The sequence below is a fragment of the Myripristis murdjan genome, chromosome 8 (assembly GCF_902150065.1).
Source record: "Myripristis murdjan chromosome 8, fMyrMur1.1, whole genome shotgun sequence".
Classification (NCBI taxonomy): Eukaryota; Metazoa; Chordata; class Actinopteri; order Holocentriformes; family Holocentridae; genus Myripristis; species Myripristis murdjan.
Window position 1 is genome coordinate 23,557,539 of NC_043987.1, and position 16,753 is coordinate 23,574,291.

At 44.8% G+C, this 16,753-nt stretch overlaps 2 protein-coding genes across 9 annotated transcripts in view; one reads left to right on the forward strand and one right to left on the reverse strand.

Moving 5' to 3' along the window:
• Positions 1–9,949, forward strand: part of gpatch8 (G patch domain containing 8) — a 32,236-nt gene extending 22,287 nt beyond the window's left edge. For all 8 annotated transcript variants that reach the window (XM_030057726.1, XM_030057727.1, XM_030057728.1 and 5 more), the window contains 5 exons: positions 2,034–2,101; positions 2,718–2,804; positions 3,535–3,678; positions 4,312–4,442; positions 4,831–9,949. In XM_030057726.1, the coding sequence (XP_029913586.1) occupies positions 2,034–2,101; positions 2,718–2,804; positions 3,535–3,678; positions 4,312–4,442; positions 4,831–8,671 (4,271 nt within the window). In that variant the 3' untranslated portion in view covers positions 8,672–9,949. The remainder of the gene's footprint in view (positions 1–2,033; positions 2,102–2,717; positions 2,805–3,534; positions 3,679–4,311; positions 4,443–4,830) is intronic.
• Positions 9,950–10,314: 365 nt separating this feature from the next.
• Positions 10,315–15,157, reverse strand: gosr2 (golgi SNAP receptor complex member 2). The gene is made up of 6 exons (XM_030057734.1): positions 14,984–15,157; positions 14,477–14,541; positions 12,894–13,002; positions 12,191–12,323; positions 11,840–11,980; positions 10,315–11,316 (listed from the first exon to the last, which is right to left on the reverse strand). The coding sequence occupies exons 1-6, from the start codon at positions 15,010–15,012 to the stop codon at positions 11,155–11,157; spliced, it is 639 nt and encodes a 212-aa protein (XP_029913594.1). The 5' UTR covers positions 15,013–15,157; the 3' UTR covers positions 10,315–11,154.
• Between the last annotated feature and the right edge of the window lie 1,596 nt (positions 15,158–16,753).

Genomic DNA, 16,753 nt, shown 5'->3' on the forward strand with positions numbered 1-16,753 from the left:
TGTGGTTTCACTCCTCTACCACTGCTAGGAAAATAGCAGGAAGGCACTTGGCTTCCAGTAGATAGTCTTTAGACCCCGGTTTCACACACATAGTCCTCGCATCACTTCCTCAGTGGGATAAGGCTTCTCTTTGATAAAGAATCTAAGTTAGATTTTTTCTTTTAGTTAATAACCTGTCCAGCGGACAAACACTGCAGTTGGGATGTGAGTCCAGGCAGACTGTTGTACATGATATGATGGCCATGCATCCATGATTTCAGAGTTATTATGCCATTGGCCTATGAATACAAAAGCACAGCACAGGAATATTTTCACAAAATACATATTCTTACCTTTCTCTTGTCAGTAAGGTAAGAATGTGTCAAGAATTAAGCAGTCTCATATTTTTTAAAGTTATTATTTCTAAGGCAGTTGAAGGCTTTTAAATTCATTTAGACTGATGAACTGATTATGTATGTTTTCTTTGTAATCTTATTGGCACAAACTACCAGTTTCGAAGCGATGGTACCAGAGTTCTGGTTTGTTTAACCTTTTCATCAGAGAAAAACTTCAGTTTGTGACAAAACTGGTATGAAATTCAGTGATTTGCTGTGCTTCACGTAATTATTAACTAAGAAAATGGCATTGTACAGTCATTAAATTTCCAAATAAAGAATCAGTTGTTTGCGAGCCCAGTTTCCATATTTTCAGCTATTCCATATGTCCAATGGTATAAGCTAACCACAAAATTGATGAATCGAAAAGAACAAAATTTGAGTATGTGGGGGGAAAAAACTGAAACCAAACTGAATTGATAATCAGCATTAAAAAGAGTGATTATTGTATCTGGCTGGCAACAGCTGCAGCAGACTAGTCCAAATTTTTTATGCCTTTTGTTTTGAGATTCCCCTGTCTGTCTGTCTGTCCTCCCCCTCCTTTCCCTCCTACCCATACCCCTGTTTTACCAGGTAAGTATCCCCATCCCTTGCATTGTCACCATGGCAATTCCTGGCCTGTGACGTCACTCTGCTGTAGTTCAGTGCTTGTGTCTTTTTTTTTTTTTTCTTTTTTTTTTACTCTGTCTTTTTCTCTGCTTTGTTTGGCTGATTATGAGTGGATTATGCAATTCTGTGTCAATCTCCAAATTAGTTTTGATTTTTTTTTTTTTTTTTTTTATGTATATCTTAAGTTTCATTCTGTTTTTGGTTGTTTTGGTTTGTTTATTTTACTACAGTTAATTTCCTTCTGATCTAGCTCTTTTCACAGCTTACATAACCTAGCTTAAGTAGACAGAGGAAGAGAGTGTTTTTTGCCCCTGCCATGATAAGAAAAGGGGCCTAGGACAGGGGAACAGAAAACAGACATCTTACAGGACAGTGAGAGGTGGCTGCGAGGGTCAGCCAGCCATCAGCCAGTTCAGGAAGAGATTGTGCATCAGATGAGCTGGTGAGGCTCTGTTGCCCTTATGGAGGCTGTCGCAGTGACGCTCAATAAGCAGCAGCAGCTGTGCCAGCCCCCCGACCGCTCCCCCTTCAAGGTCCCTCAGGCTGTAGCATCCTTGATAAACTTGGTATTCTGGTTTAACAGGACTGCAGCGCTGAAAAGGATGGGGGGGCATACTCAGCAGAGCTAGTTTGAAAGGATTGGCTTAAATCTGACAGTCTTATTGTCTGTTGAATTTGTCCCTCTGTGTTATCACTCGTTTCTTCCTCTCCCCAGTTACTGGTTACTGGTAATTCTGAACTCCCCTGATGACCCTCACTTTGCTTTATTCACAGGACTGCAATGCATGCAGCAAATTTGACTCTTAAAAAATAGAAAGCAAATTAGCTAGCCAGATCAAGCAGAACAGAGAGGGGTTGTACTTGTTGGCTCTAGTAAGCTGTGAGAATGGCTGGTGTTTGGTTCACTGTAGCTTTCTGGTCTCTTTGCACTTCAAGGCAAAATTCTCTAACCCCAGCACCCTATGCTCTAAAAGCAGGCTGTCTCCGAACTGGCCCACTGTCCCAGTCTCAAAAGCTCACCTTGTCCTGTCTTTGTCTCTTTCCCCCTAGGACGCACTGACCCTGTGCCCATCATCCTCAAATATGATGTCATGGGGATGGGACGAATGGAGATGGAGGTAAGATGCTCTGTTTGCCAGTGTTATGCACACAACCCACAGTACACTAAAAGTGTCCAATGACTTGGTTTGATTTTAGTGTGTCGCCAAAGTGCCAAACCAGCTGTTTGTTGAGGTTTATGGAACCCCAGTAATTACTGACCTTTTTTGCAGCAAAGGGACATTATGCCTATCTTAAATTTAGGTGTAGTTTTCAAGATGTAGGCTATAGGAATCCAAGGGATATTAGGAACTTTAACGGGTTATGATGTTTGTGACCATTTGCCAACCTGGTCGGTGGGCAAATGGCATGGCAGATATTAGCATACAGTTTCGTAAATGTATGGGTAGCATATGTATACCATATAGTACAATCCACACAGTGGATGAACTGTTATTAAACTATATGTAAAGAATAGAACAGACCATGCAAGAGAAAATATGTGAAGCAACATTTCCAATCTCATTGAAGAAAGGCAGTGCTGCTGACACTTTAGATTAGCTGCCTGCAGTGTGCCAATGAAGTCAGTTCTTTCCTTCCATCGCATTTCACATTAATAGTGTTGGTTATAGGTATGAGACCTTATTGTGCTGTTTTGTTATCCTCACGTTTTAACTGATGTATTTGTCCTTATAGCTGGACTATGCAGAGGATGCCACAGAAAAGAGAAGAGTGCTCGAGGTGGAGAAGGAGGACACAGAAGAGCTTCGACAGAAATACAAGGTGAGGCCCTTCTGCTTTTAACTCAGTGTATTTTCTTGAGGTTAGACTGGCCTCCATAGCTTATAACACTATTATGCTTATACCACTTCTCTGGGTGACCTGCTCTCATTGAATTAGGCTGTCTCCTTATCTTTTTCTTTTAACCCACTTACATCTGTTCTGTTCTCATTTTTTCCTGGCTTTGTCATGTGCTTTTGACTCATGAGCTTCTTGCTAAGACTCCTGTCTTATGGATTGCAACATAGTCATCTTTGGAGAATTGTGGAGCATCTCCTTTTCTACCGCACCCTTTTGCTCCCCCCACTGCTTGTGGCTTTTATCCCAGCAGTGAAAACTAGATTGCTGACACTTAACTGGCAGACCAAAAACAAGTCTTTTCAAGGTGATCAGTTAGACATAATAATACTGTAATACTGGCCAATTAGTGCCAGTTTATTTTGGCAGGTAGTGTTTAGATGTCTTGATTTTACATGTTAAGAAATTACATCAGCTAGGATTTCTTTTGATTTTTTTTTTCCATTTGGCTGCGTCTTTTTGAGATTAAATATTCCTAAACTGTGGAAACAACCATTAGACCTGCCGTTACAGTTAGCAAAAGAAGATAAGCTTATTGGACAACTGTGCTACAAATCCCCTTCCCTGTACAGCTAAAGTAGAACTGTTCTCTGCAGTTCAGTGTTCTTATCAAATATTTGCCAAGGTCACTCACTCTTGCCTTTTCTACCAATAGGACCAGGTTGAAAAGGAGAAAGCTATTGCGAAGGCTCTGGAGGACTTGAGAGCCAACTTCTACTGTGAGCTATGTGACAAGCAGTATACCAAACACCAGGAATTTGACAACCACATCAATTCCTATGACCATGCTCACAAGCAGGTGAAGACAGCATCATACTATTAATATGTTATTCAGTATCCTCTGTTTTTATGAAGCAGTGGTGTGTCACCGCTGCCAGAGAAAATGTGGAATTTAAATAAACTTTATAATTTGGTTTGGCTGCAGCCATCTATTACTGGACTTGGCTATTCAACTAGCAAGATGCACGATGCTTTCTATTCTCCCCTGCACCGAAAGGACTGAGCCCTAATTTTGTTGCATTATTATACGTATATGATTGTGCAATGACAATAAAAATCTATCTATCTATCTATCTATCTATCTATCTATCTATCTAATTTAGTCCATTACCTACAGTTGAGTGTTGTCCACTGTAGGTAATGTTGTCCAGATTTTTAGAAGTTAGTTTTAAAATATTTTTAACACTAGAACCTCAACTTGAAACATAACTTACACCATAACAATAACAGAACAAAACTAGAATTGTTGCGCAAAGGACCACAGCTGCATAAAATTATGGAGGAAACACTGTGTCATCTGTCCAATCCTTTGTACAACAGCATTGCTGTAACTGAGATGAAATGGTTGACTGTTTTTCACTGTGGAAGAAGTTATCTTAAAGTGCTTTTTTCATCTTCTGTTGTCTCTCTGTCTTTGTTTTGTGTAATGCAGAGGCTTAAGGAGCTGAAGCAGAGGGAATTTGCACGGAATGTGTCATCCCGTTCCCGGAAAGATGGGAAGAAGCAAGAGAAGATGCTGCGCCGGCTACATGAGCTTGCCGAGCTAAGGAAACAGCAGGACTGGTAAGAATGCGTTGCTGGAGTGACCTCTGCTGTCAGGATACCAGCATAGAACCATTAATATTATAATCGTGCTGTGTGTCTCTGGTGTGTCAGATGCAGAGTATGTGTTAAATAGGTTCTAAAGTACCTGGTAAAGAGTAAGCAATGAAAAATCAGTTGCTTTATATATGGTTCGATTTGAGTTTGTCTTTGTCTTTATAATATGGCATATATTAACAAAATTATTGAATATCAAAGTGATCACTGAAGGTCATTTTATAAGGTCAGTTCACAGCAATGCACATTTTATATTTCCACTGGCGTAATACCTTGCTCTCATCATTGGGTTTGAAACATTCATCCCATATCTCACTGTTTGTTTTTTTTTTTAATTGTTCTTGTGTTTCAGTACTCCAGGGAGTGGTCCCATGTTCAAAACTACCACAGTAGCTGTGGACGGTGAGAAGTCAGAAGATGGTGACAGCTCAGTGTCTGAGAATATCGCAGTGACAGACAGTGCTGCGGAGGGCTCATCAGGAGTTAAAAGTGGGCAGGCTTCCCCTAAGCTAGGCCCAACCATCAGTTTCTCTCTGGGGAAGAACAGCTCCTCCTCCCCAACCCCCACTGGGACATCCAAAGTCAGTGTGTCCTTCTCCTTTGCTAAGAAAACTCCAGTTAAGCTGGAGACAGCAGCTGCTGTGTTTGCTGACCATGGAGAGGAGGCCATGGAGGGAGAAGAGGGACAGGAGGGAGAGAAGGCTGGAGGACAGGAGGAGGCATCAGGCAGCACAGATAGCCCCAAAGGAGGAACTGAAGGAGAAGGTGGGAGTGTGACAGGAACAGAAGAAATGCAGCAGCAGGATGACGGAGCCTCTCTAGCCTCTACTCTGAACAAACTGAAGATGATGATGAAGAAGGAGGAGGGCTATGCTGGACAGGAGCCTCAGTACTATCACTATATACCTCCAGCTCACTGTCGTGTGAAACCCCACTTCCAGTTCCTGCTGTTCATGAAGGCAACTGATCAGTGTGAGAGCAAAGAGGAGGAAGACGAAGAGGAAGTGCAGGAGGAGAAAAAGGTTGAGGATAGTTCTGAGCAGACAGAGCCCAATGTTACTGAGTGTAAGACTGAGAAAGAACAAGGAAAGGTCGCTTCAACTGTTGTTCCAGAGCCAACACCTTCGTCACCTAAAGTGAAGACAGAGGAGGCCTCCTCATGCACAGTAGACACTGCTCCCACAATATCTACCACCCCAGCACAGAAAGTAGAGAGTACGCAGGATGTTCCTGATACCAATTTAGGCCCTAAAATCCCTACAGGTCCTTTTTTCCCTGTCCTGAGCAAAGATGAGAGCACTACCTTGCAGTGGCCCTCTGAGCTCCTTGAATTTACAAAAGCTCAGCCCTCCCTTTCTTACAGCTGTAATCCCCTCTATTTTGATTTCAAGCTGTCCCGCAATAAAGGAGTTCGCGGTGGGAAAGTAGCAAAGTCCCCCAAGACTTGTGAAGAGGCTGATGATAAAGGACAAGAGATGTCTGCTTCAGCAGCTGCAGCAGATGCAACCACTAACCCTGGGCCCAGCACTGACAAAGATCAACCCATGATGAAGGGAGAGTCTGGCCACTCAGAAGGTGATGAACAAAAGCCAGCAACTGGCAGCAGTAGTTCCAAGAAGAAGAAGAAAAAGAAGAAGCATAAGAAGTCTGTGAAGCACTCAAAACGTAAGGGAAAGGAAAAGGGAGCAGCAGAAGATGGGGAAGGAGAGACTGAGGTCACACAAGAAAAACCCAAAAAGAAGAAAAAACACAAACGAAAGAAGAGCAAAAACAAGGTTCCAGATCATGATGAAGCAGCAGCAGGTGATGAAAAGGAGAAGTCAAAACCAAAGTCAGAAGATAAATCAGTTGCCTCCTCTGTTCAGCTGTCACCCGGAATGGCAAGAGCTGCAGGACCTTCAGGAGCAGAATCTGGTAAGAGGAAACGTCCTGCTAAGGAAGTGCCTTCCAAGTCTGGAGTAGAGGAAGGAGGGTCTGGAAAAGGCTCTGACAACAAGGCCAACTCCTCAGAGGAGCACAATGGAACAAAGAGACAAAAGACAGACTCAAATGCACCTCAAAGTGCCTCCTGTTCCACCTCAGCCCAAAAGAGTCCTGGCCCAGGCCGACCTCCCAGCAGTGAGAGTGAAGAAGAAGGGGGCCCTGCGACCCAGCGCTCACGCCATCGCAGGTCAAGTCCTCGGGAACAGCGTCGACACCATAGCGAAGACTCTGGGCGCTCCTGCAGCCGTTCCTCAAGGCGTGGGGATAGACGAGGCAGCAGTCGGCGGCACCACCGTGGCCAAACTTCCCGTAGCCACTCATACTCCAGCAGCTCAGAGCGCTCCTCAGTGGGCAGCAGTGCATACAGCCACCGTAGCCACAGCTATTCAGATAGTTACAGTGACTACAGCAATGAGGATCGCAGGAGGAGGCACTCCAAACACTCGACAGACTCTGAGTATGAACGCAGGGGCAGCCGGGGACGCAGGCGATCCAGGAGACGCCAGTATTCCTCTACATCTTCAGAAGACTCGCGCTCACGCTCACGCAGCCACAGCCGCAGGAAGAGGCACCGGCGGCATCATCGGAGCAGCTCTAGGAGCTCCAGTAGCAGGAGCCGCAGCAGTAGTACTCGATCTTGGAGACGCAGCTACAGCCGTAGCCACAGCTCTGCCAGCCGCTCCTCAAGTTCTACCAAGGGCTCCCCTCACCGACGGGGCCCCAGGAGCCGAGGGGACAGTGACATACACCGCAGAGACTTCAACCGCTCTCGCATCTACCGCTCCCAGTCTCCACGTTCAACTTCATCACGAGCCCCCAACCGCAACAGCCACTCGTCCAGCTCACAGGGACTGAGGCCTGGGGGGTCTCGAGATGCAGGAGAGCAGAGAAACACCCTTACTGCTCGCCAACTGCTGGAGAAGGTTCAGTCTAAGAAAGGCACTGATGACCCTTCAACTGGAACAAAATCTGGCATTAAGATCAAGGACCCACCACAAGGTTATTTTGGTCCCAAACTACCCCCTACCCTGGGAAATAAAGCCATGCTTCCCCTTTTTGGTAAGCTGCAGTCAGGGAAGAAAACACCCATAATTCCCCTGACTAGACCAGATGAGGGTGAGAAATCAGCAGCAGGGAAAGGCTCTGAGGCTGAAGGAGAGGTTATCCTGGTAGAGCCTATAAGGGAGTTTCCCCCTCCACCACCACCTCCAGCTCCACCTGTACAGAAGGTTGAGGAAGCCCCACAGATCACTGTGGTCCAAGAAGAGGCACAGCACCCCAGCACTGAAACCCAGGTACACCATGAGTCCCGGCCACTGTTCGAACAGGAGCCTTCCATATTGATGCCCCAGTACCAAGGAGAGGCAGGACAGGACCCTTCCCAGAACCCCATGATGGAGCCTCTCATGCCTGAAATGCAGCAGCAGCAGCCCCCCATGCATGCCTATCCTGCATACCCTCCACCCACCTTGGAAGAGGAAGGTATGGAGGCGGAGGAAGACGGCCTGGCTCCTCTGGAGAGTCAGCCTATCACATTCACACCAGAGGAGATGGAGAAATACAGCAAACTGCAGCAGGCTGCCCAGCAGCACATCCAGCAACAGCTCCTGGCCAAACAGGTCAAGACCTTTCCCTCTGCTGCTGCGGCTGCAGCTGCAGCTGCTGCAGCTGCAAACCTGGCCCCAGCTCCACCTCCGCCCGCCCTGCAGCAGATCCACATCCAACAGCCCGCTGTGTCAGTAGCATCTGCCACCTCGATCACCACAGTGCAGCATGCCATCCTGCAGCACCATGCAGCCACTGCTGCAGCCATGGGCATCCACCCAGCACATCCACATCACCCACATCCTGCCCATGCGCAGCTAGCCCAGGTACACCACATTCCCCAGCACCACCTTACCCCTATCTCCTTGTCCCCTCTGGGCCCGTCTCTAGGTCACTCTCTGGGACACTCACTGGGACACGCTGGGTTGATCCCTGCTCACCCCACAGCCTTCCTCTCTGGTCAGCCCATACACATTATCCCAGCCTCTGCACTTCACCACACCCCCTTAGCTCTTCACCATGTTCCACACACAGCTCTCTACCCTGCACTCTTTACTCCTCGGCCTTCACAGGCTGCTGCAGCTGCAGCCCTCCAACTCCACCCCCTCCTACACCCCATCTTCTCAGGGCAGGACCTCCAGCACCCCCCAAATCATGGCTCCTGAGGAGTAACGGCAGTGAAGCGGCATATTTACAGCAGACAATCAGGCGGAGACTCGGCATGAGTTGGCTTGGTTGAGACTCGAGCAAGGGCTTTGAAAGAGGCCATGTACAACAGTGACACACAGGAACCAGGAAGCTCGTCACCAAACCACCGTTGGAACTAGACTGCACAGTGCAGCAAGATGTAGCCACCAAGTGGTGCTGCCTGTGTAGAAGTCAAAACTGACACTAACATTTTATTCTGACTCCTTTGAATTTATTTTCACTGTAATAGCAATGCTTTGCCCTGAATTTTTGTTACACAGGGTGAAGATGTAAAGAGACTTCTCAAGACTTTGGGATGTATTGACAAACTACAGGACACCCATTTGTTTTGAATGGGAAGCCAGTCAAAAAAACCACTGGAGTATTTTGTTTTCCACATTTGAATATGATTGTTATTTTGGTAGCCCTTGCTTGTTTCCTGCAGTCAGAGAGAGACAACATGGCTGAATCCTGTTGTGGGAAAGTATAAGATAAGAAGGAAGTGGGTTTGCCCCAGATCAGAACAGCTCTGACTCTGTAATGTAACCTGGTTGCTATAGAGAGCCTGACTTATTTTGTAATTATTAATACTCTGTTTTGTTTTCATACGACTACTTGCTCTCTATTGGATCCTTGGTCTCGAAACAACTTGTGATGCAGTAAATTGTACATATATCAGTGTATAATGTGAAGAATCCCACCAATATGATGCCCAAATAAAATTAATGCTATGGTATGGTATTGGTATGAAATTGTCACATAGGAAACTGCCTCTGAGTTATGGGAATTATGTTTAAGGTGATCACACATCCCTCGTACTCAGAGGCACACGTCATGTTCCTGGTGGTAAAGGTACACCTGGATAACTTGCACTGAAATCTGTACATCAAGATGCTGCTTTTGCATCATGTAATTATGATTGTAGTATACTGCAATAATTGTATTTTTTGTTTTTAAATTATTTTCCAAAATGCTCTTCAGAAGAAGAGTTGTGTTTTGCTTTTGTGTAATTTTGTAAATAAAACTGCTGTAGTCTAACCTGAAACATTCTAGAGGTTTGAAGCTACTGTTGGGAAAGCAGAATGAATGACAACTTAGAAGGAAAATGGAATAATGCATGTGTATTTTATCAAGGCTATTTCTAAACTACCCTGGCTAAGACGGGCAGGGATGTAACGGATAACGATCTGTAAAACAGTAGCAACTGTATGTATTTTTTAAATCTTAATGCTTAAGCAAATAAAAACTTGAGTATATTTGTCTTTGTTATCTGTAAAGCCTGTAGTTCATACCATTCACCAGAAAACAGTTGATCTGTTAATCCCTGCAGTTATGTGAATAATCAAAGTCTTAACAAAATAAATCCCGAAAAACACTCATCTGGTCAGTAACAGGCAAAAAATACCCAAAGAAGTCCATTATGAATGTCGGCCACTAGATGGGGCCCTAGTCGTCTGGAAGTTACTTGTGAAAGCAGTAAATCTGCAGCGGCCAAGTGCTAAAGCTGTGGTAATTTATCAGTAGCTCTGTTAGCAGTGCCAGGGAAAGCCCTTGTTCTACCAGCCGTCTGCAGATCTGTCAGACTTTATTACAGTACAGTCACTTAAAGATATGATAAAAATAAAACCAAGACATAATGGATTTTTATTCTATTAAGAGAATTAAAGCACTCACATAGTGAGACTAGACCCAAGTGTAAGTTCAAGAGATTCTTACAAGGGTAGTTACAATATTTAACTTTATGAAACTGCATGTCAAACAATTACTAATACTTTTTGCTTCTGTTGTTTCTCTGAGAGGGTCCTTGTTGCCACCCTATTCATCCCCTGGCTATCACACATCACTACACATAAAGTGAGAATCCCCAGGCAGTATTATTTTGCCATGTTATTAAATATGGATGATCAGGTCAAGACTGTTATTTCCTTATTCTCCCCAATTTCTCTAGGAACCATACTTAACAAGGCAGAATGATATTAATACAACATTTCTGGCATGATTAAGGGAGACAAAAACAACAAAACAATGAATAGCTGTTCAGTGGAGGCAAAGGCAAAATATGAGCTTATAAATTAGCAGAAAGCCATCTGAAATGTCACATTACTGATTTACAGTTACACAGTTTGATTTGATGCAGGACTGGATTATGGATGTGTGAAAGTCAAGGAGGGCAGCAAGTTCAATGCCATCTTTGAGCTTGGAGTGGAATGAAATATTGTACATCTATTTGAACTCTACACCAACCGTACAATTTTATGGGTGCCAAAAAAGAAAGAATAGTGGGAAACCAAAAAAAAAAAAAAATGATGGCACAGTTTATAAAAAAAATCATGACTTTTTTTCCAAATCTCATAACATTGAAAACACAAGAATTATATCACTGTTCACATGTCATGGGGCTGTGGTGTTAAGAGAGTCCAAGTCAGACTGAAAACCGTTGTCGTGAATGGATGGATGGTGATCAGCCCAGGTATTTGATAACCAGGAACATGAAGACGCAGGTCAGCAGCATGCCTCCAATCATGATGAACTTGTCCTGGGTGGCTCGCCTCTCTATCAGTCTCATGACTGTGTTCGACAGCCCCAACATATTGGCCACATCCAGCATCTTCTTATGGGTTCCCTGCACAGAGCCAAACAAAGCCACGTGTATGTAAGAAAAAGTGAATCAAATGTATTGTAACTGTTTTGGAAAATGGACATATCACATCCAAACTGCTGTCATCAAACTTAAACACAGCTGATTTAGCAGATGCTGTCTTGAGTGCCAACGCCCTCCCTGTTGTGCTGCTCCCACCCCACCTCAGTAGTTTCTCACGGCTAGGCAACCAGGCCCTCAGTGCTGATCACCAGACACACCCTGATAAGAGGAGGCTTGGAGCAAAACCAGGAAGACCATCTCCTCCCTGGAAACATGGACTCAGCCTCTAACAATCAGACTATTGTGATCAGATCACTGTGGACACCCGAAACTGGGTCAGCATATATATTAAAAAATTTCTGACTTGTATTCACACGGGGAGGGGTTTTGCTGAGCATGCCGTGGCTTCGGCTCCTCTCTAGACAACAATCAACCGGCAGATTTCTGCTCAGCGACAGACAGAAAATTCCTTTGCTACACCCCATAGGGAGGCATACGCACACACCTTGAGCGTCCCCCTCTGATCTCGGAGGCCGTTGAGGATACTGCTGCCACTGCCCAGGAGGTCATCCATGCCTCTGTGTGCGTTGTGCAAGTTGGAGTTTAACTGTAGGGTCTCATCTATGGGGATGGAGGTATCTGCATCCTACATAGGACAAGATCAAACATCCTTTAATCACACATGCAGTTTCATAATGCATTTACCGCAGCGAGCCATCCCTTTTTACCAGCTTGCTAACTTCACCAAGTGGCTGTCAGGGTAGACAAACTTAGTAGCCACAGCCAAATTTTTACCAGCATTTGTCTGGTGGCCGACGTTAATTTCCCACCCTGTTTTGAGGTATATGACACTTGCATTGGTTGTGAAGGTCCGGCTCATGAGCTCTTCTCTCTCCCTCTCCTGGGCCTCTCTGGCGTACCGTCGGTGTTGGAAGTTTCGTAGGGCCGTCTGGAGGTGCTGCACATCGTACTTCAGCTGGTCCACTCGCCTGATGGAAGGCAAAAGATACAATTGTTCGCTCATGTTTGCGGAGTCACTAAGCACACAAAGACTTTTTCCATAGTTACTCAAAACATTTTTCAAGTGTCCCTTACTCACCTTGTGACGTCTTTTATAACTTTGGTTATACCTCAGCTCTTTTTACCAAAACTACTCATGGCTGTGGTTAATGTAATGTCTCTCCCTTATGTCTGACGTGGCTGGAATGAGGAGGAAACACCTGAGGGCCCAGTCTCTCCTAGCCTCTCCCTGTCCTTAGCGTCATCTGTGCTCGCCCTGCGGCTCAACTAGAGATCAGAGGAGGGCTGTGGGATGGGGAGCACTGCGTCCCCTGGGGCCTGTTTACCCAGCTCAGAAATGAATCTTTGCCCAGTGCAGCAAGAATGCTGATGATGACGGGGTTTCCGAGGATATGTTTTCATAGAGCCATGTCGCCACAGGGCAGGAGACGGCTGCCTGTCTCATCTTCTACAGCCTTCCCATGCCTTTGTGAGATACGGATCACCCTGCCAGCTCTGAGGCTTTAGGGTCACCAGCAATTGACTCATTCCAAACTCACAATTTGGCATTCTGGCGGCGGTTTGGTGGTTCCTTGCTGGCCAGGATCTCAAGGCGTTCTAAATGGTTGAAGATCTGGTCGATTCTGGCCTGCAGGTCGTTCTCCAACACTTGTTAGAGGAGTGGAAAAAAAGGGGAAAAAAACGCAAGTGAATGACATGAATATGAACCTACCCAATCAGCTTTCCTTATGACTGGGATGCTTGTCAAAAAAACCAAACATTAAAAAAAATTGTCTCATGTAATAAGAAGACTCCCAAGTAGGAACTGCAATAGTGTCTTCAACTTATTTCCTGAGACTTTTGACAAAAATGTAAAAACAAATCAAGCCTTGATCCTTTTTTTTTTTAACCCTTGTCTTTCAAATCAATAAGGAGCAGTTATGAGTTGAAGACACTGTTGCAGTTTGTTCTCGGGAGTTGCTGTCCTCTCATTATAAGCGACTACTGCTCACATATCAGTGTAGTTTGTGACTTCAGCAGGACTGCAGGAAGGAAGACTGTACATAACGTGCGCTTTTTGGTCATTTCCTCATTGTCTGGACAATCGCAATCAAAATAAGATGACTATACAAATAACATGTGATAAGGCAGATCATGCAATTGTTTGAAGTCATGACCCACATCATTAGCTGTTACACCCTCATTCAACTCTAAGCCTGCGGAGATTGTGGGTGCCAGATTATTTTAGGCTAAACTTCTGTAAAACTTTATCGGACCGTATTAAAAGATCAAGCCCCGCACCTTAAGTCCCCACCCCCCTTTCCCATCAGTAACGTTTCGAGGCTTTGCTACATCCTTCCCCGCGTTAACATGCGAGTTGATGTCATCGTCATCTGCCTGGCTCCCACCATTATCTAGTCGAAGCCGTCCCAGCTTGTCCCGCTGCCCCCACCCTGCTGCTTCCTGTGCTGGCACCAGCCTGGCCCGGAGCAGATTGTTCAGGCACCCACCACAAAAACACAATCAGCCGGGCAGACACTAGTCCACAGGCTTTAACTCCATCTTTGCCCTCCTCTTCCCCTGTTGTCATGGGAACACAAACAGCTTCCATGGCTCAGATTTGGTTATTTTTGCCTTTGCTGCAGTCGTTAATCTGAGATGGACTAGGGGTGTTGGGAGATTTTGACAAGGACATAGACAAGACTAACCCTAACCCTAACCCGGGCAGACACTAGTCCACAGGCTTTAACTCCATCTTCGCCCTCCTCTTCCCCTGTTGTCATGGGAATACAAACAGCTTCCATGGCTCAGATTTGGTTATTTTTTGCCTTTGCTGCAGTCGTTAATCTGAGATGGACTATGGGGTGTTGGGACATTTTGACAAGGACATAGACAAGACTAACCCTAACCCTAACCCGGGCAGACACTAGTCCACCAGGCTTTAACTCCATCTTCGCCCTCCTCTTCCCCTGTTGTCATGGGAACACAAACAGCTTCCATGGCTCAGATTTGGTTATTTTTTTGCCTTTGCTGCAGTCGTTAATCTGAGATAGACTAGGGGTGTTGGGACATTTTGACAAGGACATAGACAAGACTTAAAGAAAAAAAAAAATCATAATGTTAATGTGATGTGTCAACTCACAGTGTACTGACTGGCGGTCTGTGGTCTCCAGATTCCCCATGTGAGACTGCACCTCATGAATTTGTCTGATCGACGACAGACAGCGACAATCATGGCCGTGAACATTCACATGACAAGAATTAATGGGCTTAGCAGATACAATTATCAACATTAGAAGTAGTAGCGTCAAGTTCGTTAACAATACCTTTAATAACTTAGTTGTGGTGACTCGTATGACGCTACTTTTAACCGTTAAGTTAGCTTCACAATTAGCTAACTAATCAGCTAACTGAATTCAGTAAAGCGTTTCATCACGTTAGCGGAACTGCTCAGTTATTTCTCGGTTGAAAACTTTGCACATTGAAGTGAACTCCAGATTATTTTATTTTTTAGAAAATCCATCATCTTATTCCAGTAATCAGTTACGGGTAACTTGTGATTAGCTAGCCATATTCTCTGGTGTATGCCATTGACTTGCTACGCCGATGTGCACAGTCTTAAACAGAGAGCAGTTTAAGACGCACTCACTTGTTTGTCTGGTGGTAAAGCGTCTCCATTTTCTCCCTGTTGATGCAGCGTTAAGCTACACTTTGGTTTGTACTTCACTAATAACACCTTTATTCTGACAGATGGCTAAGCTAGCGAGCTAGCTGACGGCAGTGGAGTGCACACGTCATCAGCTGAGAGTTTGTGTACGGAAACGGTAAGGCGGAAGCTCGGTGACGTCAGCTGAGAGGCAAAAGAAGGAAAGAGCTCTCACTCTGCCGCTATGTCCGAGCACCAAAACTGCCATCAAGCGCCAAGTGGCTCAGTGCACTGGAATTAAGGTGTGAGGCGTTTCTGATAGTTTGAATCACAGTGTAGGTCCATAATATTAGTCTTAATAATACTAATTAATCCATTTAATATGTATTAATGCGTTTCTTTCTTATCCTATTTATTTAACTGTTTATTGAACCATGTTCTTCATTCATATTGATATTATATTCTTACTAATCAGAGATGAAATGTTTATTTTGTTATCGGTAGTTGTTTACGAAAACGACTTCGTTTCCGAGCAGCGCTGCACTTAAAGTATGTCTTTATGATTGGGCAAACGATAGCTGGTGTTTATCACCCACTTGTGAGTAATCTTCTCAATTTAAGATCTTCGGTGTCACAGAGGCGCGCACATTTCGAGGGCAGTTTGTGAAATGTGAATGAATTAGTGCTCATTATGAATACAGTTATTTTTATTTGTTTAAAAATATTTTAAACGCACTAAAAAGGGTGCTGGGACACTTTTAAGAAAAAATGAATACTGAATATCTGTGTATATTAACTCCATGAATTATCCTCCCCTATTTACATCTTAGCATATCAACAGCTCATGTAAAACAGTGAATGCTGCACGATGTAAACAAAATTATTCAACAACAAATAACTTGAAAACAATTTGTTCAACTGATTCTTAAGTTTCAAACTGTTTTTACCAGACTGTAGGGCACATCTGCATGAAAGCGTATTGATGTTTTAGTGGATTCCCTCGAGCTAAATCACTGACAGCCGTGATACCACAAATCCTTTCCCCAACCAGGACAAGCTCCATGAGAAGCACAGGACTGTCTGTTGACAAGTCGACGTGACAGGGAGGACTTCATGAGAAGATGTCCTGGGGCTTGGTTTTGTCAGCTCACCCTGACTCGCTCTAATTAGGCTATCCTCTTTTTCCACAGATAGCTGTCAGAATATTCCCATCTGTCCGTCCAGGAGCTTCCTTCTCGCCTGCGGTCAGAGACACCAAAAATAGTGATATCAAAGTTTTCATAGTGAGGTGTGATTAGACGTCACAGATCACTATGGAGAGTATGACTGAGGCAGGAGACGGGTTGTTTGTGAAATTGCCTCGGCTGTCACAGACTGACTCGTGACTGAGACTGAGTACTGTGTGAAACAGGGATGATTTGATTTCCCAGAGGTAACTGTGAAAATTTCACAATAGCTCCTTGGTGATTTAGTGGGGGGAGAAAATCATGCTGGCATCTTTACAAAACCACATCTCAATCAACTCAGTGCAACTCTCCATCGCCCCGCCGTCCTCTCATTCAGGAGGAAGGAGGAATCGGTGAAGCCACGAGCAGAGCGGAGCCAGTTCAAGCATCCTTTTGTGCGTTTAGCGCTGTGAATTGTTACAAGCTCCCGTTTGCCAGTGATAGCTGTTTTTGTTTACCTCGTTCGGCGCAGCAATCAGATGACAGCCCAGACAGTTTGCTGTGCCTGCCTGATGATACTTGAGTTGATGGTTGTATCTTCAGGCGA